Source organism: Citrus sinensis, chromosome 3 (genome assembly GCF_022201045.2).
Source record: "Citrus sinensis cultivar Valencia sweet orange chromosome 3, DVS_A1.0, whole genome shotgun sequence".
NCBI classification, from domain to species: domain Eukaryota; kingdom Viridiplantae; phylum Streptophyta; class Magnoliopsida; order Sapindales; family Rutaceae; genus Citrus; species Citrus sinensis.
In genome coordinates this window covers 858,586-878,786 of record NC_068558.1, presented here as the reverse complement: position 1 = coordinate 878,786, position 20,201 = coordinate 858,586, and the positions used below count along the sequence as shown (strand labels likewise).

Genomic DNA, 20,201 nt, shown 5'->3' with positions numbered 1-20,201 from the left:
GCTTGGCGAAATGAGGGATGAACTACAAAGACGGCAGAATATCACATTAAGTTTTTGCTTGAGTCACTGTTTGAACTACAAAGATTAGTGGATCGAAGAAATATTTTCATCTCAATATGAATTGCTTCAGACTCATACCAAGGATCTGAAATAATCGGCTGAAGAAAGATAGACTTGATATCACTTTCATTTTCAAAGGAAAAAAAGAAGAAGACAATTTTGAATTATAAAACCAAAAATTCCTTTTCTCTGAAAAGGAATGTAAAAGTCTGATTAACAAATGTGTCTTCTTAAGAATCTATTGTTGATGTATGATTGAAATCTAGTGTTGGGTGTATGTTTATATAGTTTCAAGACATTTTTAGGCTTTTTTTAATTACTAGAAAATTCTCTGGCAGAGTCGTTGGCCAAAGTTTGACTTTTTAAGGTCTTTTAACTGGTTGTTGCCATATCTTTTTAGGGCACAACTCTTTAAAAATTTAGGCCATGTTTTGATACTAGGATTAAAGGTAGAATTTGACCAATTTTTGGGATAAAAAAATTAATCAAATCTTAGACATGTTTGGCTGTCGTAACTAGTTGATTAGTCCAAACTTTAATCCAAAAGTAATGAAACTATTATTCCCTATTTCAATTTAGGATAAAATCTTATTTATCACTCTTTTTATGTTTATTTATACTAATATTCATATAAATACATATAAAAAATTAATTTTGTAAGTTATTTAAACTAAAATTTTATACAAACATTAAAATTTTAATTTAATAATATAGGATTAAATATCAAAATTTTATTTAATAATTTATTTACAAAATAAAAAATTTAAAAATTAGTAATATAATTTAAAATAGTTATACTATTTAAATAGTTAATAACTTTATTAAATTTAACCTAGTCCGACTAACTTTATACCAAATAAAAGACAGTCTTATATGTAATCCAACCTAATCTAATCTAAGTCAATCTAGTCTTAATAATAGTTCATCATGCGTCCCAAATGTAGCCTTAAGAGCTTAGATGCAAGCGAGTCATTGGAAGCTTGTAATTCCCTCTGTATACTTGCATTCAATTATGTTAATAATAAAGAGCTTGAAGCTCTGTTCTGGTAGATCGAATTTTCTGCTTTGTGCACTGTGTTTGATTGTCCTTATTTTCTGGGTTTCATTCCTTTGCTGTTTGATCATCTTTTCTTGTTTGCTTCTTGGTCTTTTGTGTTTTTTCTTAGTCAAGAAACACAATTGGTCATCTAACAATTTTCTTGGATTGTATTGAATCCAATTCTTTGTTGGATTTGCTTGAACAAATCTCATAAAATATTTTCAATCAGGGGTCTTTCAAATGATTAACTAATGGGACGGATTCAGCTGACTGACATTTATCATGCAAGGGAATATTTTGGTTATGAGAAGGGAACCACCCTACACATATGTAATACTTTCTTCAATAATGCCGTAAGTTAAGTCTATATGCTATTTGTCAGATTTCTTCTGTGAAGCAGTGAGCAATATCAGTTAATGCAGTATGTGCAACATATTCACATATTTTATATAGGGGCTGCGACTAAGTTGCCCGGGGGTTACATCCCCCTGACTTTGTCGCCTAGTTGGCCCAGCGTGTTGGATTATAAAGTATAAACAATGAAATCCAATGGCCAATTCGGTAAATAGCAAGTTGAAAGTGTGGCAACCAGAAAACCAAGCGAAGCAGCAGAAGACCGGTTAAAACATAAGGGCAGCGTTTAGGTTTATAACTGGTAATAAAACTAAGGTAGAGTTTACTTTTTGGATTGGATTGAGAATTCTGGGGAGTGAAAATCTTAGGATTGGGAGTGTGGAGTGGGAGTGGGAGTATGTTGTTTACTTACACTGGAATGGAAGCATAGAATGGAGATCAGAATCCAATTTATGTGTTTACTTTGTCTTAGATTGGGAGTAAATAGTTTCAAATTACAATTTTATCCTTATTTAAAGAATTATAGTTTTTAATTACAAAACTAATAAAAAATATATTTAATGAATAATATTTATTTTATTATATTTGTAAATTTATTATAATTATTAATATTCTTAATTATGAACAATAAATTATTAATTGTAATTTTAATATAAAATGAAATGTTATTTTATTTTATTTAATATAAATATATTAAATTTATTATTATATAAAATAATAATATAATATTATTTAGTACAAAATTAATATTTTCTTAGAATAAAGTACTTATTATTATTAATATTAAATAAATATAGTACTATTATTTTTAAAATAAATATAATAATATTATATTTATTAATTCTCTATTAATATAATAATATTATTTTAAAATAATTTTAACTTAGAATCAATGTAAATTATTATTTAGTTAAATATAATATTATTATTTAAATAAATATAATATTATTATTCAAATAAATATAATATTATTTATTTTATTTTATTAATTATAAAACATAAAATAAAATAAAAAAAGGTAGAAATGGGAGAGGTGGGAGTGACCAATGGGAGTCCCACTCCAAAAATGGGTGGGGCCCACGGAGTGGAACTCCCAATCCCTCCCCATTTTAAGTAAGTAAACACTGAAGTAGGAGGAATCCACACTCCTCACTCCCACTCCAGCAAGTAAACACAACATAAAAAGACTAAACTGATACTGTTTGGCAGCAGAGACAATGGAAAGGAAAACATTTCTACTCTAGATCTGATTTTTAATAGACACAAATGAATTATAACCTAACAAATTACAACTTAAACGAACTAATGAACTTCTGGTAAGCTGGCATTGACTTTCACAGCTTGCTGACGCGTCAATATCATTCAAAGTGCTGGTTGATCAAGGCTCTTGGATCCAATGTGTGGTTGTGCTTCCTTAGCAAAACTGATATCACCAAATATTCAAAGAAGCAAATGAAAAAAAGAATGGCAATATAACGGTCCAGGACAGCTTTTATTGGCCAAGAGAAACAACTAATCACGGCTGAGATAGTTTAATTAGGAAGTATCAAGTGCTCGGCATCATTGAAAAGTTGATTTGTCAGGATATAAATTAAAGGGATGTAGACGGTGTAGCAGTGTGTTGACATGGAGGTGAAGAAGGAACAACTTTCACGAAGGAAGGTGATCGGATGTATAGGAACTGAAACTCTATCCAGGTCAGGTTTGTTGGCACGCAAATGATGGATGCATGGTTGGCATAAAAAGTTGAAGTTTTTACTTCACATTCTAACCGGATTTACTTCATCACTCAACTTGCTGCAAAACTATCAAGTTTGTTCCAATTCTAGAGTGCCAGGCTCTCACAGTAGCCCGTAATTTTAAGTGTTCTTCAAATTTTAAACTACAGTTGTTGACTGCAAGTCTTGGGTGAAAATCTAAAGGCTGTTCCGCAAACTAACAAAATTGGGAGTACATTACCGCCTGTGCTAACGTAGCTGTACCCATTGTTGATACAAAAATTTTGGCATAGAGGAAGAATTGAGAAATAAATAAGATGTGAGAAAGTCTAATTTTCTCAGAATTGTCATTTTTTAGAGTACAGAGTTCGCTGATTGAAATCTTGCCGGATCCTGGGGGTGTTATCATATAGATCTTCCGACACTTAAGCAGAGACAAATGAGAAACTTCTTGATTAGACTGTTTGAGCAAAACTCACGAGAATATATGTACAGAAAAAGAATGAAATTGCTTGGGACCACTCTCTCTAAGTAGCAAATTGCACACTTGACTCCTCACATAAACAAAGTAAACCAAATGCGCACACAGAGGATAGAATCATATTTCCCTAGATCTAGGCATGCTTTTGCTGATATTTTCTTTTTTTATTATGATCTTAATGATTCAGCAATTGCTCTTAATCTTCCATGATTTCTTGTGCAGCAGCAGCAGGCATGAAGTTTTGCTTTTTATTCTCCTTAATTTGATGCAGGATTGGAGGCTGCAAGCTGAAGCAAATGAAGAGGCAGAAAGATTCCCAAGCTATGCCCACAGAATAGTCTTTAAATACCAGATTCGAGCACATTTTTGACGCAAGAAAATAAGCTTTGCTTAGTTTTGAAATTATGCTCCACCAAGGGTTGCATATTTAATCCACCCTAAAAGATATAATTGACTAGTTTGTTTTTTTTTTTTTTTAATTACACGAGACTAATGCTCAGATTACAACTCATATTATATGAGATTTACAACTAATATTTACAATCAGATAATTACTAGACCTAATTTACATTAATTCTTATATAGTACTGCCCAGATTTTACCCTCTCTAATATTCGAGGGGTGTCTACTAATTTACATTAATTTTTATATAATACTGTCTAGATTTTACCCTCTCTAATATTCGAGGGGTGTCTACTAAGAAGAAGACTGTCTTCACTTAATAATTGAAGAAAAAAATAAACCCCTACATATATTATGGGGACTCAAATCGCTGCGTTTACAGTTGTAAGTACAAGATCCTGACCACTGGACCCAGTTGGTTATAATTGCCTAGTTTGTAAGTGGCCAAGTGCTGCACATGGACAAACAGATTTCAGATTTGTATAAACAGTGGAGAATTCTTACGTATGAAAGCCAATGATGTTATGCACAGAAAATACAGATCATCTTTTTTTTTTTATATATATTTTTAACGTTTCTACTACATAAAGTATTCGCTAGGGAATTTTATAATAAAAAGTTGCACTTAGGTTGCGTGCAGGCTGCAGATTTTAGTCCACATTCTCATCTTCTCAGCTGACCTTTAACTCTTTTTTTATTTTATTATTATTTATTTAATTAAACAAGAGATTAGCACGTGTCGTTCGCTCATCAAATCACCTGTGCTCTAGGTTATCAAAGGCTTGCTGCTGGTCCAACTAAACACACGGAGCAAAGTTAGCTCATTTAAAAATGACATTAACCGTCTTCTTTATTTTATCTCTTCGTAGCTCTTGGTCGTTAGGTCGGTGGAATGCAGGTCCAATAAAAAAATTCATTAGAAAAAGAAAAATTCCTTTCTTATTCCTTTTCTTATGTATGATGTGTCCTTTTGATAGAAGAAATTCTGGAATCAAACCGAGCTTATCAAAAAGGACAAAAGTATACCTTATCTCTTAGAATATAAGATAAAAAAGCAACAAATATACAAGTCTTATGCATCATCCAGTTATCATATTATTTGTAAAAAGTTAATTGAATGGCTGAACTTTGTACAGGAAAAAAAAAAAAAAAAAAGGGTCAAAACTTTCGATAGTTGGAATATATCCAGCAATAAAAGCAACCCACGTTTTGTTTGTTCGTTTTCAAAGCATCCATATTCTTGGCTCCAGCGGCATTTCATGCGAAAAGCACGAACTGATCACTTCCGTGTCATGCTCTTCCACCGTTATACACACGTGTAAAGTAGCAAATTTTATTTATGGCATTTGAGATCTGGGTGAGACTATAATTTTGTGGATTTTCCGTCACTGTCACAAAAAGAATTAGTGTCGCAAATCAATGAAATTAATGAATAATGTGTGGATTCCTTTAATTTTTTTTTCCCTCCTTTTCAATGATTCTTTCATTAGGTTCAATTTGATAATTTAATATTTCTTCAGTCTCGCCCACCTGTTTGTTGAAATTTATACCTATAAATGACTTTACTTGGTATAGTTTTTTACTAAATAAATTTGAAAAAAAAAAGGAGTAGATTACTGTTTTACGATATGGTGATAATATTAGTTTCAAAATAGATCTGATTTACCTCTATGTACATCGAATAAAATTTTTCCTATCTTAATTTCTAGAAATGAAAAGATTTATTGATATATTTAATTAATCAATTAATTTCTTAAAAACTCTCCGCAAATAAAGATCTTAATTTCTATAAATGATATATTTAATTAATCAATTAATTTCTTAAAAACTCTCCGCCAATAAAGATCTTAATTTCTAGAAATGAAAAGATTTATTGATATATTTAGTTAATCAATTAATTCCGTCAAAACTCACCGCAAATAGTAAAATAATGCCATAAGCACACGTTAGTCAAAAAATTTCTCTTCTCAACTCAAGTCTCAAAGGGATCAAAAAGCTAAAAAAAGTCCACCGCGTCTCAAGAAAGGTCAGGATTCGAATAGCAACTTCAAGAAAACCCACCGTGTAGACGAAAGTACCCCTAAGCGGTTACCCAGCAAGCGGAGACACACATAGGTCGATAAGAAGCAAAGATAAGGCTACTTGAGTCAATCCAGTGCCAGAAACTCGACATGATCCGCTCAAACTCCCCTGTTACATGCCACATACACCCAACGGTTTTTACCGCTGCACAACTAATCACACACCTCCACGTGTCATCCCCTCGCTAGACGTTGAAACCAAAATCTCCCCTTAATAGAATTTCGTCCTTATTGAAATTAGCCAACCCCCAATATTCCCTATAAATTCGCCCCTCTTTCCCTCTGCTCTTCGTCAGTTTCATTTTTTTTCTTTTCCTTTAAATTTCTCTGAGCGCGAGGCCAAGCCCAAGTCTCATCACTTCCTTCGTAATTCCCCCGTTTCTTCAATTTTTCGTGTACTTTGTTCCTTTTTTTTTTTGGTTCTTCTGATTGGTCTCTCCGTTAGACTCCATGGCTAAGAACATTTTGGTGACCGGTGGCGCCGGTTACATTGGAAGCCACACCGTGCTTCAGTTGCTGTTAGGCGGTTACAAAACTGTCGTCGTTGACAATCTCGATAATGCCTCGGAAATCGCCGTCGCAAAAGTCAAAGAACTCGCTGGCAATCAAGGCGACAACATGACCTTTCATAAGGTTAGCTGTCATTGTTGTTGTCGTGTTGTCGTCGCTGCCGTTTATTTTTTGTTCTTTTTACCTAAATATTGAAAATCTTTTCGACGGGGTTTTTAATTTATTGTTAGCAAATTGCCTAAGATAGCTGTTTACTCGCGCCAAAATTTTAGCTTTTTCCAATCGACTTTCTGTGTTTTAATTATCACTAGTTTGTTATTTAGTTGAAAACGCGTGCTCGAGGCTGTGCTGTCAATCATGTGTTATTTCTATGCTGTGTGTGGCGCATGTTCTAATTTCGTTTGTGAACCATGTGATCACTGATGATTATGTTTTAAAACTTATTAAATTTCTTTTTTAAGGTTCATTGTATTAGAGGTGCCCGGCTTATGCATTGGGATATTCGTTTTGATTTTATTTGATCTTGGGGATTGACTAATCATGCCGTTTTTTATTGTGAAGTGAATTAAACGTGTAATTAATTGAACTAAATTTTCTTTTGTAATTTACAGAGTCATGGTCCTGATTTTTAAATTTTCACTTTCACTTGCAGTTGGATCTCCGAGACAAAGCAGCGCTGGAAGCATTGTTTGCCAAAACAAAGTACTGCTCTGGTGATCTTTATGTTTTATAATGCTAATTGGCCTGACACTATATAACTAAGTTGAGGCCTAATACTTTATGGGTTTTTTTTTATTATTATTATTATTATTTTTTGGTGGCATGAGTTGTCACTGTTTATATTCTCTATCAGTTTCATTTAGCTGGCAATGTGAAAATGTCTACTTGGGAGCATTCTTTTCCATGTGGTTCATCTTTGGAATTCAATTTGAAATTTTTAGTATCGTTTTAGTTATTGCTTTAATCACATTTATATGTAAATGACAATAAACATCTATCAAATAATAATAATAATAATAATAAAGCAAATGAGAAGATTTTTGTTTATTAGCTTACGTTTTGTCCTCTTTGTGACAAAGGTTCGATGCTGTCATCCATTTTGCTGGACTGAAAGCAGTTGGTGAAAGTGTGCAGAAACCATTGCTGTATTTTGACAACAATCTTATTGGAACCATAACTCTCTTGGAAGTTATGGCAGCACATGGCTGCAAAAATGTATGCCACTAATACCTAATTTGCTAGTGATGATTATAGGATTCCCTTTGAAAATTTCATCAGTCACATTCATGTTTCTAGTATCAAGGATTTTGTTCAATTATGAATCTTAGCATCAGTAACTTAATCAATCTTTCAATTGGAAACATTTCAGCTGGTCTTTTCATCATCAGCTACTGTTTATGGCTGGCCAAAGGTGGTTCCGTGTACAGAAGAGTTCCCGTTAGAGGCAATGAACCCTTATGGACGTACCAAGGTGTGTCCATCATTGTCCGTAACAACTGAGATGTAGTTGCTTCTTTTCATATCAAGAATGAAATCAACTTTTTGTATTGGTTATATTGAGGCTGCTTCACTGTGCAGGGTGTCTTGAGTATGTGCCTTGGTTAAGCACTTCTTTTCTTTTTTGTGTTATTTTGTTATGATCTCTGACAAGGTTGATCATCCAGCTTTTCATTGAAGAGATTTGCCGTGATGTCCACCGCTCAGACTCTGAATGGAAGATCATATTGCTGAGATATTTCAATCCTGTTGGTGCACATCCAAGTGGCAAAATTGGTGAGGATCCCCGTGGAATTCCAAACAATCTCATGCCCTTCGTCACTCAAGTTGCTGTTGGCAGGCGTCCAGAGCTGACAGTATTTGGAACTGATTACTCAACAAAGGATGGTACTGGGGTAAGCTGTTTTAGGACGCTGCCTCTATATACTTGCAGTATATGTGAATGCATGTCACGCTTTTGGGATTCATTCATTTTAATGCAGCATTAAATACTGGCGAAGATCCATTATGTGAGGCTTTCATACAATTGCTTCTAGATGAAACTCTTGTTAATTTTCGGTGTGTGTTGTTGTTGTTGTTATACTGATATACTAGTTTGATCACAATTATTCAGGGTTTTATCAGCATGGAACTAGTTTACAACATGGAATGTTTACGAAGTTTTTGTTTTCAAGATTTCGAGTCCTGAAAGTATTTTCCAAGCTGTGTTATTATTTTCAATACTAGAACATCTTTTGCAGAACTTATAGTTCATTTTCTTGCTTCTGGTCGAGAACTGATTTTGATGGAACTTATCTCCTCTCAGGTCCGTGATTACATTCATGTTATTGACTTAGCTGATGGGCACATTGCTGCATTGCATAAGCTTGATGATCCTAAGATAGGTATGTGCTAAAAAAAATTGATACTTTTCTTTGTACTTCTACACAATAGACCAAATTTTGTTGTCAAGTTGCATGCTAGTATCATAACCGTATCATTTTTCCATACCGTTGGAGTTGAGCTCATCATCTTATGTTTAGTAAGAATTCCCTAATTAAAAGCCACATAGAAGATTACTATGGTTTTATTCATGGTTTCGTAGTGTCACATTTCAACTCCTCTACACAAATAGTTGCCTACCGTGAGAAATCTGGTTTTATTTATCATTTATGGTCTGTTAAATTTCCCTGAATTCTGAAATACAATTATCAAGGAATAGCTGCTTTTTTGGGGGAAAGAGTAGATATAAGAACTCAACTTTTTGAGTTTTGTCATGGTGTGAACTTCCAGCATCAATTCTTATGACTGATGAGATGGGTTTTTACAGGTTGTGAGGTGTACAACTTGGGAACGGGAAAAGGGACATCAGTTTTGGAGATGGTTGCAGCATTTGAAAAAGCCTCTGGAAAGGTACACATTTTTGCCCTGTTCTGTATATTATTTATTCACCGATGGAAACTTTTGTTTCGCTTCTGGATTGTATTTTGTAAATTCTTGAAGGTTCATGCGGTAATCATGTAGAATTAGTATTGCTATCAAATTTGAAAGCATAAGCTTTTGCTACTCTTTAAGGCTTAAAGTCAAATGGACCTGTAAAAACGAGCAGTTTTTAGATAAGAGGTTGAGAAGTCTTGGGGTTGAGAGGTTGTTATGGCCAAGTCCATTGAAATTTATAGAACACAAACTAATGCGATGGCTATGAAATAGTCAAATGTTTCATCTTGCTATGGCTACATGAATGTTTTTAACATGGAATCAGAAGAGTGTTAGCCATATAAAATTGTCTGATATTTACTATTTCTTGTGTGTTGTAATTCAATGTGCTTATTGTTTTCTGCATCAGAAAATTCCTCTTGTAAAGTCTGGGAGGCGACCCGGTGACGCAGAAATTGTTTATGCATCAACAGGAAAGGCAGAACGTGAATTGAATTGGAAGTAAGTACTTATACATGTGTCTATCTTTGTTTACCAATGCTGGTAATGCAATCAATGTTACTATTGGATGTATCGTTAGAAGATAATCTGTTGTGTATTATTGATTGCAAACCACATTCCCATTAGGCGCCTATAACTTTCACACAAAGTTCTTCCTTTTTTACATTGAAGTCTGATGATGGTTTAACAATTATCATTTGTCCTTGCAGGGCAAAATATGGCATTGACGAGATGTGTAGGGATCAATGGAATTGGGCCAGCAAGAACCCTTATGGCTATGAATCTTCCAACTCGACTAGCTAATAACTGTCATTTGTCATCCTTATTAGTAGTTCCTCGCAATATACAGTGTCTATTCTGTACACTTAATTATCAGATTTTTAAGCTGAAAAACCTTGTGGTATTGTACAACAATAGAAGGTCCCCTATACAATCTTCTACTGTGAAGATTTATCTAGGCATTCCCTTATTTGGAACAGTGTCATTGGTGTGTTGATTATTGGTCTTCAAATTTTCAGCTTATTAATTTAAAGATTTTCTTCCTTTCTTGCAATGGTTCCGTCGACACAAAAGTCTGTTTCCGTTGTGTTATCTTCTCTGCCGGCTTTTCGTTATTTGTTATTTACGAAAGGCAAAGACATTGAAGTTACCGTCATTTCTATTTTATTCGAGAGAAAAAGTAATTAGTAAAAAAATAATTTTCAAATTTTAAATTTTTATAATGAACTTATTTTTTCAGATGAGTATAAAAGGGATACACCCACCAAATTAATTGTACTGAAAACTATAGCATCGGATGGTATCTTTAAGAAACATTGGTATTTTGATCTTTTCTTGATAAACGAACAGTTCAAAGATGTGAACACAAATGATATGAGAGAAAAGTGGAAATATTGAACTGAAAATACGGTAAACTTTAACGGAGGAATCTGAAAATAATTCGGAATTTTTTTTTTTTTTAAAAGAAAGTACGCCTTTCATTATTTAAGAAGCGAGTAAACACAGAACATGAATTTCATCCAGCCATATAAAGGAGTGAAGTTTTCTTAAAGCTAACTTAGCTATAGAGTGAGCTACAATGTTATCTAAGTACATGTTAAGCTTTGAAATTTTGAAAAGGTAAAGCTCATTTAGTCTCTATATTTTAATATTAGTGTTTGTTTAGTCCTGTATTTTTTAAAATGTCTCGAAACATTCCTGCCGTTAAAGTATTGATACCCCTACCGTTACTTTTTATTTCTTTTGGCTCACTTTTACAATATTACCCTTTTATAATAATTTTTTTGGACATTAATTAAAAATAATAATTAAATTACTAATTTCATCCTAAAAAATAAAAAATTATATTAATTTTTTTGCAAGCACCATTTGCACACTTGGTAGTTTGCATACAATTTTTGACAATTAAAAAATAATATAATTTTTTATTTTTTAGGATTAAATTGGTAATTTAATTATTTTCTTTTTATTAATGTCCAAACAAAAAAATTATTATAAAATGATAATATTGTAAAAGTAAGCCAAAAGAAATAAAAAAGTAACAATTTATTTTTTGACAATTAAAAATTAATATAATTTTTTTAGGATTAAATTGATAATTTAATTATTATTTTTTATTAATATCCAAACAAAAAATCATTATAAAATAATAATATTATAAAAGTAAGCTAAAAAAAATAAAAAATAACAGTAAAAATATCAATATTTTAATGATAAGAATATTTTAAAATATTTTAAAAAATATAAAAATTAATTTTAAAATATGTGGACTAAATGGATTTTTCCTTGATTTTCATGTCTTGAGGGGCATCTTGATTTCAAGTTTTGTGGGCCACGTTTGGTCCCAACGGGTAGTTTACAATTCGAAATTTGAAAACATACCACTAGAGTTTCCGGTTTATGATTGTTTGGGCCCGAGAAAAAGTCCACCGAAAATTTGCAAATCGAACCTTTTTGTCCTACTTTAGACTTATAAAAGTTTCGAATACAAGATGTCCTCTGTCAATAATTTTGACGTGCCCGTGGAATTAACTCAATAGTACTTAAACAGTTTTATTTAATTGATAAACTGAGTTTGAATATTAAAAGAATTAAAGAATTAAAGAATTGATTTAGATTTTATTTAATTTTTAATTATTTTTTCTTTCAAATAATAGAAAACAACCAATAACTAGTATAATAGTTTTGTATAAATTCATGTGTACAGGCTGATGTGATATAAAGAAAATAACTAAAAAATTATAATAATTATTTTTTTAATTATGTGAACTCGTGTGTACAGACTGATGCGATATAAAAAAAATTAAGTAATTAAATAATTATAATAATAATTTTTTAATCATGTGAACTCACGATAGTTTTATATAATCAATCTCTTATGTCACGTTAATTTGTACACACTTGTTTATAAAAAGATGATTATGGATCTATCATTCCTTTTTATATTATTAAAAAAAAATGAAAAACAATCAATAACTATCATGTATGTAGTAATAATTAACAATTTATATCATTATTAATGACATAGTTCTTAGTATTAATAAATAAATGATACATAATTTGTTGTATTATCCTAAATGAAATATTTTTTGAAGTTAAAAAAAATTAATGACAAAATTATATTCGGTTACCATAGAAACCATCCTTAGGTAACTTTGGGGGGGGGGGGGGGGGGGATTTATTTAGTTGAAACAAAAGGCAAAAACATCAACTGTTAAAGTGGTACGTGATAAAAAAATTGTAATTTTGATAGTGAACGTTAAAGATGTACTTGAAAAAATATCATCTTTTAGTGAGACGTTACAGAGATAGAATAAAAAATCTATGTAACCTATTTTTTCCCTTACTTATTGGGACAATTGGCATATAATATAAAGAAGTGAGAAGAGTATATAAACTTTACGCATATTTTTATAAGATTCTTAAATAAAGGGGAAAAGAATCGCATCGACGGTTTAGCTTGTATTAATTACATTCATATAAAGTATATTAGTGTGTGTGTGTGTACTGCGATTTGCGAGTGTATTCCAATTTCCAACAGTTTGCGACTAAATACGCCGACTACAACGAAAATACCGCGAGACTAGAAGTAAATAATAAAAATACCGTACAAGTAAAACCGGCTTTGAAGCTGCTGCGGTGTCGTATTTACTGAAAATTCCATGCAGAGGTGCGTTGCGGTCACTTCATTTTCAATTTTCAGCGGAGACGCAAATGAGAATAGTTAGTAGTGTAGTTTGATATTTTTACCGCAGTAGTGACAAACAGCAAATAAAACACGAGTAAACGCGGTTTATACCATTTCAACAGCCTCCCCACTTTCTTTTAAATTTCAAACTCTCTCTCTCTCTCTCTCTCTCTCTCGTTTGTCCTACCGGCGAAGCAAAAACTAATCACACAGATCTCCTCTGAACGTCGCCGTTTCCAGCATCAGTTGTCAGATCCAGCTGATCTGAATCTGACAGCTGAGATCATCTACGTTGCCGCCGCCGTCTCCCGAGATATCTACTTAGCTGCGAGAGAAAATGGAGAACTTGATTTCTTTGGTTAACAAAATACAAAGAGCTTGTACGGCTCTTGGCGACCACGGTGAAGCCAGCGCATTGCCTACTCTTTGGGACTCTCTTCCTGCTATCGCCGTCGTCGGTGGCCAGGTTGTTTTCTCTATTATTATCAGTAGTGTTATCTTTTATATTCCAATTTCTACACTTTTTCGTTTGATCTCATCTCTGATTTCGCTTTATTTTATTATTTTGGATCTAACGGTGTCGTTTTGGCGTTATTTGTAATTTGTACAGAGTTCTGGAAAGTCATCAGTGTTGGAGAGTATTGTTGGCAAGGACTTTTTACCGCGTGGATCTGGTATATTCAGCTTTGAAATTTGAATTGATGATACTTTTATTGTGTTCTCGTGTTATTCAATTGAATCGATATCCATAACCTGCTCAAATGTACGCAGGTATCGTTACACGGCGTCCTCTGGTGTTGCAGCTTCATAAACTCGAAGAAGGCAGCAGAGAATATGCAGAGTTTCTTCACATTCCAAGGAAAAGATTTACCGATTTTGGTACACTAATCTATTTTGACATTATGCTTTTATCGTTGATTTTATAATTGTTCTGTTTCCCAATATTAATTATTGTTTAACTCTATTTGTGTAGCTGCTGTGAGGAAAGAGATTCAAGATGAGACTGATAGAGAGACTGGTCGTACCAAACAAATCTCGAGTGTACCAATTCATCTCAGCATATATTCCCCTAATGGTAAATTCTTTTGCCTCATCATTAACATAGGGCTTTGATTTATTGGGTGCCATTTACAAATGCCTTGTTTATCTATTCAAGCTTTACTATAAAATGTTGGTTTCAGCTGCTTGAATCCTTTATTTTTTCCCGCTTAGCTTCATCTTTAGTTATAGTCCTATGCCAGTTTTCTCGAAAATATTGCTCCTGAAGGCATATGACCATACATTCTTTTTCATAATTTATTGTCATGTCTGGCACTGAGTTTTAAGTAACAAAAAGTCTATTTAGTATGTTCAACCATGCTTGATGTTAATGGCAGACTTTAATTTCAGGATTTTGTATTTCAGCCAGTGGAAAATGAAGAATATATGCTGAAATTTACCGATAATCAATTGTAGTTTTGTTTTACTTTTTTCATTGCTTGTGATTTCTGAAATTTTCTATTATTTTTTGGAACCTTGACAGTTGTCAACTTAACGCTGATTGATCTTCCTGGGCTCACAAAAGTAGCAGTTGGTAAGTTGTATTTGTTTTCAGCATTAGTCATGGGAGTCACGTACATAGTTACATATATCCTTGCTTCTCCATTAATTACAAGTCATTTACACTTATACCTTCTCTATTAATTTCTTTTGTGTTTGATAAGCCCAAGGAGAATGAAAGAAGTGGGAAGTTGGAACCTAAGATTCCCATTATTATTATTCTTCACAGAAACCCAAATGTAACAACTCAACTCAGTTCTATAGTTATTTTCTGGTCTACAGTTAACTAGAAACCAACTGGGAGATATATTCAAGCACCTTCTTTCTTTTCCTTGGACTATAATTGCAACAAACTCATATCAACTCCTCTAACCCTTACTTCCTTGGACTATAATTTCAACAAACTCATATCAACTCCACTAACCCTTACTTCCTTGGACTATAATTTCAACAAACTCATATCAACTCCACTAACCCTTACTTCCGAACTAGCCATGGTCAGCTAAATACATGCTTTATTCTTTCCTTCTATGTGTAATGTTATACTAAGATATTGTCTTGGGTAATGCAGAGGGTCAACCAGACAGTATTGTGCAAGATATTGAGAATATGGTTCGCTCCTACATTGAGAAGGTAACTTACATTGCAAGTTGTGGAATGCTTTGGTACTTGGAAGAAAATTTTAACCCATTCCGTGAACTGCTATAGAACTCCAAACTTTTCTAAAGAAGCTTTTCAGATAAGGTCTATGATGAGCAAGCATTTTAATGTCTTTGAAGTCTAACAAACTTAGGTTCTCATAAAGTCCAATAGAAAAATCTTATCACATATGGATGGACTTCAGAGATCTTAATAACTTGCGCTTTACGCTCACCATTGTACCGTGAAATGGAAAACTGTTCATGGCTGTTATAACCCATAACTTCTGGGACGCTCTCTTATTTTGTATGAGATTATCTCTTGATAAATGAAATTGCTTCAGATTTGACGATTTCTTTCTTCATTTATTTTTTTGGGGGGGGGGGGGGGGAATTACTTGGTTTATTTACGTTAGGCTAGATACTAAAATGTCTCCTCTTTTTTCCCCTGAACTTCTGAGACAGCCCAACTGTATAATTCTTGCAATTTCACCTGCAAATCAAGATCTTGCCACATCTGATGCAATCAAAATATCTCGTGAGGTAGATCCTACAGGTGATTATTTTTAATATTTCTCTGTAAGAAGCTACATCTGATTATTTTTATTTTGAATTTGTTTATTGACAGCCACCATGGTCCTGTCCATCCTCGGAAAATTCAATTCTTTTAGATGTGTTTGTACTAAATTCAACTTTATAAAATTTTCAGGTGAGAGGACATTTGGGGTCTTGACAAAGATTGATCTTATGGATAAGGGAACTGATGCGGCTGATGTAAGTCATAATAATTTCTTGTTTGTTGGTATCTGTGCAGTAATTGGTACTAGTTTTATTTACTATTATCTTTTTACCTCCTGATTTGCACTTTGGTTCTCCATAGATATTGGAAGGAAAGTCTTATCGGCTAAAATTTCCTTGGATTGGTGTTGTGAACCGATCACAAGCAGACATCAACAAGAATGTTGACATGATCGCTGCGCGCCGTAGAGAGCGGGAGTACTTTTCTACTACCCCAGAATACAAGCACCTTGCACAGAGAATGGGTTCAGAACATCTAGCTAAGATGCTTTCAAAGGTAGCTAAATAGACAATATGCGGTTTTTAATAAATTTTGGTTGGGGAAAATTTGAGTGTTCAGTTGCTATGCTGTTTCATTTATACTTATAATTGAAGAAAAATGGTTATATTTTCAGCATTTGGAAACTGTAATCAAATCCAGAATCCCAGGCATCCAGTCTCTTATTAGCAAAACCGTTTTGGAGCTAGAAAATGAATTGAGTCGTCTTGGAAAGCCTATTGCTGCTGATGCAGGAGTAAGTGTACACATTTTGTCCTGTTTGGGTTATCGTGCTAGCTCATGCTTTTTTTATTTATTTTTAATGGCGATCCTCCATTGCTAATGTTTGATGCTTATGACATGTAGGGAAAGCTGTATACGATCATGGAGATTTGCCGTCTTTTTGATCAGATATACAAGGAGCATCTTGATGGAGTGTATGCTTCATACCTTGATCTTCTTCATTAGTTCTGTCAGTGTGGCTCCATTTCCTATGTAAATAAAGCTACTAAAAAATTAATTGTTACTGATAAGTAATTTTTGTTTTTTGCTTCAGGCGTCCTGGTGGTGATAAAATTTACTATGTTTTTGATAACCAGCTTCCTGCTGCTCTAAAAAGGTTGCAATTTGACAAGCAACTCTCCATGGAAAATATTCGGAAGCTCATTACTGAAGCTGATGGATATCAGCCTCATTTGATTGCCCCTGAACAAGGATACCGTCGTTTGATAGAATCATCTGTGGTTACCATCAGAGGTCCTGCTGAGGCAGCTGTTGATGCGGTATGCATGAAATTTTATGAGACATCATATTTAGCATTTGACGTGGAATGGTGAAAATCATAGTTCTTTTTCTGTTTTGTTTTATCTCTCAGTTCATTAATTAATTTTTTATCCCTTTTGGTAAAATTGAATATAAGAAGTGATTTTTATCTTGATGTTGAAATTTTGGTTTCTATTCTTTTTCAAAGCGATGTGGGTATATTTACAAATTGACTATGCTTCAAGGTGGTTAATTTTGTTTTTTACAATTCCAGGTTCATGCTTTACTGAAGGAACTGGTTCACAAGGCCATCAGTGAAACCCCTGTATGTTTCTGTTGATGCTATTCTTCACTATTTATTGTATTTTCATTTTCAGTTCTTTGATAGTAATTTTCTGGTTCTTTAACCGATGATCTCAAGTTCAGGGGATAATAATGGTTGATGGGTACTTAAAGGCATATGTCAATCTTTAGAATTGATTCACCTCTTTATCTCTTTTATTTTCTTTATAGGAATTAAAGCAGTATCCTGCTCTCCGAGCAGAAGTTGGAAATGCAGCTATCGAGTCTCTTGAGAGAATGAGGGACACAAGCAAAAAAGCTACACTTCAGCTTGTTGATATGGAGTGCAGTTATCTGACAGTTGATTTCTTCCGGAAGCTTCCTCAGGATGTTGACAAGGGTGGCAATCCTACACATTCAATTTTTGACAGATACAATGATTCGTATCTAAGGAGAATTGGTGAGTTTCTTGTGGACACAAATGCCTCTCTAGCATGACATTATAAGATTATTTACATAGATCATGTCGACAATGGCATGAAAATCTACATAAATCCTCAACTGATTTTTGGCATTCTCTCATTTTATCAACAGGAACCACGGTCTTGTCTTATGTCAATATGGTCTGTGCAAGTCTGCGGAACTCAATTCCTAAGTCCATCGTTTATTGTCAAGTTCGTGAGGCCAAACGAAGCCTACTTGATCATTTCTTCACTGAATTGGGTAAATTGGAGGTGGGCACAGTAACTTACATAACTTACTATGTTTGTCTAGTGTGTTCCTGGTAAGTTTTTAAGAATTTCATCGGTAAAATTCCGAATAACATGGTTGATTTCTGAAAAATTATTGCAGCAAAAACGATTGTCAAACCTGTTGAATGAAGATCCGGCAGTCATGGAGCGACGATCTGCCCTTGCAAAAAGGTTGGAGTTATACAGGAGTGCACAATCAGAAATTGATGCAGTTGCTTGGTCAAAGTAGTTCAACATTTTACCAGTCCATTTCAGCTCACGAATTTTGGCTTGATGGTGACTGTCATTCTTTCAATTATGACTAGCCATGCAGGGGAGAAAGCGGCGGGATATTTCATTATATTTCTATACCCTAACTAGTAGTCAAGGTGTGATTAGGCATATTTTATTGTGTGATATTATTAAATGTTCTGTTGTTTTCATATGCTACTCTTATGTGTTGCCTATAATATACGAATTTTTCGGCTTTCAGTGCTTTTCTCCCTCGTCGACAAGGATCTTTATTTATATGTTAATTTGATAATATTAATATGGATTACTTAGCACATTGCCGATGTATCTATTAAATTTAAGACTAAACCTCCTGGTAAATCTAAAAACAAGCAAGTGGGTTCGTTATGGAGATTTTCAGATGTGCCGTTAGATTTTACAAGACCAGCACAGGAATTCATCCAAATTTTCACTCAATTTGGTGATTTTAATTCTAAATAAACATCCTCCCCCCGGGGCCAAAAACAAAAATCGCGAATTTTATATCTTAACTTTGTATCTTTATTATTATTATTTTGTGGAATTATTTGTATCCAAAAAACCTGTTCTTTAAAAAAGAAGATTATAGTACGAAAATGTCCCAAACACAAATTACTGCTATAGACAAAGAATACCCTCAAATGAAAAAATTTACTCTACTCTCTTCTTAAAACTATTTGTAAAACTATTTTATATACACATTTTTTTTTTTTGAATTTTCTTCAACAAAGTTGTTACATATCCAGATTAAACAGCTCCTTTTCGATTTCACCAAGCAGCTTTTCCCAATCAAACTTTTTCGAATTGCCTTTTCTCCTTTGGTCAAGCAGAGCTCTGTGAATATGAAAATAAAAGTGCAACCTAAAATGGGCGATTATTAATTGCTAAGGTTCTCTTGTTTAGCATGATTATAAACATATAGTTCATCAATCGTTGTTTTCCTAAATTTTATTCTGACAGAGCAATTAAAATACATGGAGAATTATTAAAAAAAAAAAAAAAGGATGGTGACTAAAATCGATGAAATATTAGTGTATGTGTCCTTAACAAATAAATGGGTGAAAAAGATTGAGGAAGGGGTGTAGAGAAGGAGAAAGAACTGCTGAAAAAGTTAGGAAAGAAAAGAGACTGCAGAATTCTGAAAATTGAGTTTGACAAGAGTATATTATCAATTTGTATAGTGAAATCATTTCATTTGTAGCATTTGAGTTCAGTGAATAATTTAATGCTTATATATATCTATATATATGAGCTCCTAAGTTACATTTAATGTAACTTATATCCGCTCATATGAATAGTGTGTGGTATGAGGCTCACACATTATTTATGTAAGTGGCGTAAGTTACATTAAATATAACTTATCATTTGCCTATATATATATATATATATGTGTGTGTGTGTGTGTGTGTGTATATAACCCTTTTATGTAACGATAATTTAATCCACTCACCACTCATGTAAATGGCACTCACTATTATTACTGTATTTTTAAATTTTTAATGCAATATATGTATAACACATTTAAGAATACAACCCACTCCTAAAATTGGATATACCTCAAAATTCTTCAAAAAAAAATTAAAATAAAAATTAAGTGCTGAGCTAAGATTTTACTGAGTACTGAATCAATAATTATTAAATAAGAAAAATTCAAAATAAGTCTTAATCGTTGATTC

At 33.1% G+C, this 20,201-nt stretch overlaps 2 protein-coding genes across 2 annotated transcripts; both read left to right on the top strand.

Annotated features, from left to right (window-relative positions):
* Positions 1-6,379: 6,379 nt before the first annotated feature.
* LOC102607055 (UDP-glucose 4-epimerase GEPI48-like) lies at positions 6,380-10,612 on the top strand. The gene is made up of 9 exons (XM_006476311.4): positions 6,380-6,768; positions 7,298-7,347; positions 7,725-7,860; positions 8,015-8,116; positions 8,310-8,537; positions 8,948-9,026; positions 9,452-9,534; positions 9,968-10,059; positions 10,269-10,612. Exons 1-9 carry the CDS (start codon positions 6,586-6,588, stop codon positions 10,360-10,362), a joined length of 1,047 nt encoding a protein of 348 aa, XP_006476374.1. The 5' UTR covers positions 6,380-6,585; the 3' UTR covers positions 10,363-10,612.
* A 2,728-nt stretch (positions 10,613-13,340) lies between these two features.
* LOC102606764 (dynamin-related protein 5A) lies at positions 13,341-18,747 on the top strand. The gene is made up of 16 exons (XM_006476310.4): positions 13,341-13,712; positions 13,857-13,920; positions 14,018-14,125; positions 14,220-14,321; positions 14,769-14,819; positions 15,357-15,418; positions 15,889-15,979; positions 16,133-16,197; positions 16,304-16,498; positions 16,617-16,736; positions 16,847-16,917; positions 17,037-17,262; positions 17,517-17,567; positions 17,756-17,984; positions 18,119-18,258; positions 18,377-18,747. Exons 1-16 carry the CDS (start codon positions 13,584-13,586, stop codon positions 18,503-18,505), a joined length of 1,833 nt encoding a protein of 610 aa, XP_006476373.2. The 5' UTR covers positions 13,341-13,583; the 3' UTR covers positions 18,506-18,747.
* Positions 18,748-20,201: the final 1,454 nt, after the last annotated feature.

What these genes read in the sequence shown, in the direction of transcription:
- LOC102607055 (XM_006476311.4), top strand. Translation starts at nt 6,586, where the DNA reads ATGGCTAAGAACATTTTGGTGACCGGTGGCGCCGGTTACATTGGAAGC. An exon ending in CAGCACATGGCTGCAAAAAT is followed by an intron (nt 7,861 to 8,014) that starts GTATGCCACTAA and finishes GAAACATTTCAG; the next exon opens with CTGGTCTTTTCATCATCAGC. An exon ending in GAACGTGAATTGAATTGGAA is followed by an intron (nt 10,060 to 10,268) that starts GTAAGTACTTAT and finishes TTGTCCTTGCAG; the next exon opens with GGCAAAATATGGCATTGACG.
- LOC102606764 (XM_006476310.4), top strand. Translation starts at nt 13,584, where the DNA reads ATGGAGAACTTGATTTCTTTGGTTAACAAAATACAAAGAGCTTGTACG. An exon ending in AGGGAACTGATGCGGCTGAT is followed by an intron (nt 16,198 to 16,303) that starts GTAAGTCATAAT and finishes GGTTCTCCATAG; the next exon opens with ATATTGGAAGGAAAGTCTTA. An exon ending in CTGAATTGGGTAAATTGGAG is followed by an intron (nt 18,259 to 18,376) that starts GTGGGCACAGTA and finishes AAATTATTGCAG; the next exon opens with CAAAAACGATTGTCAAACCT.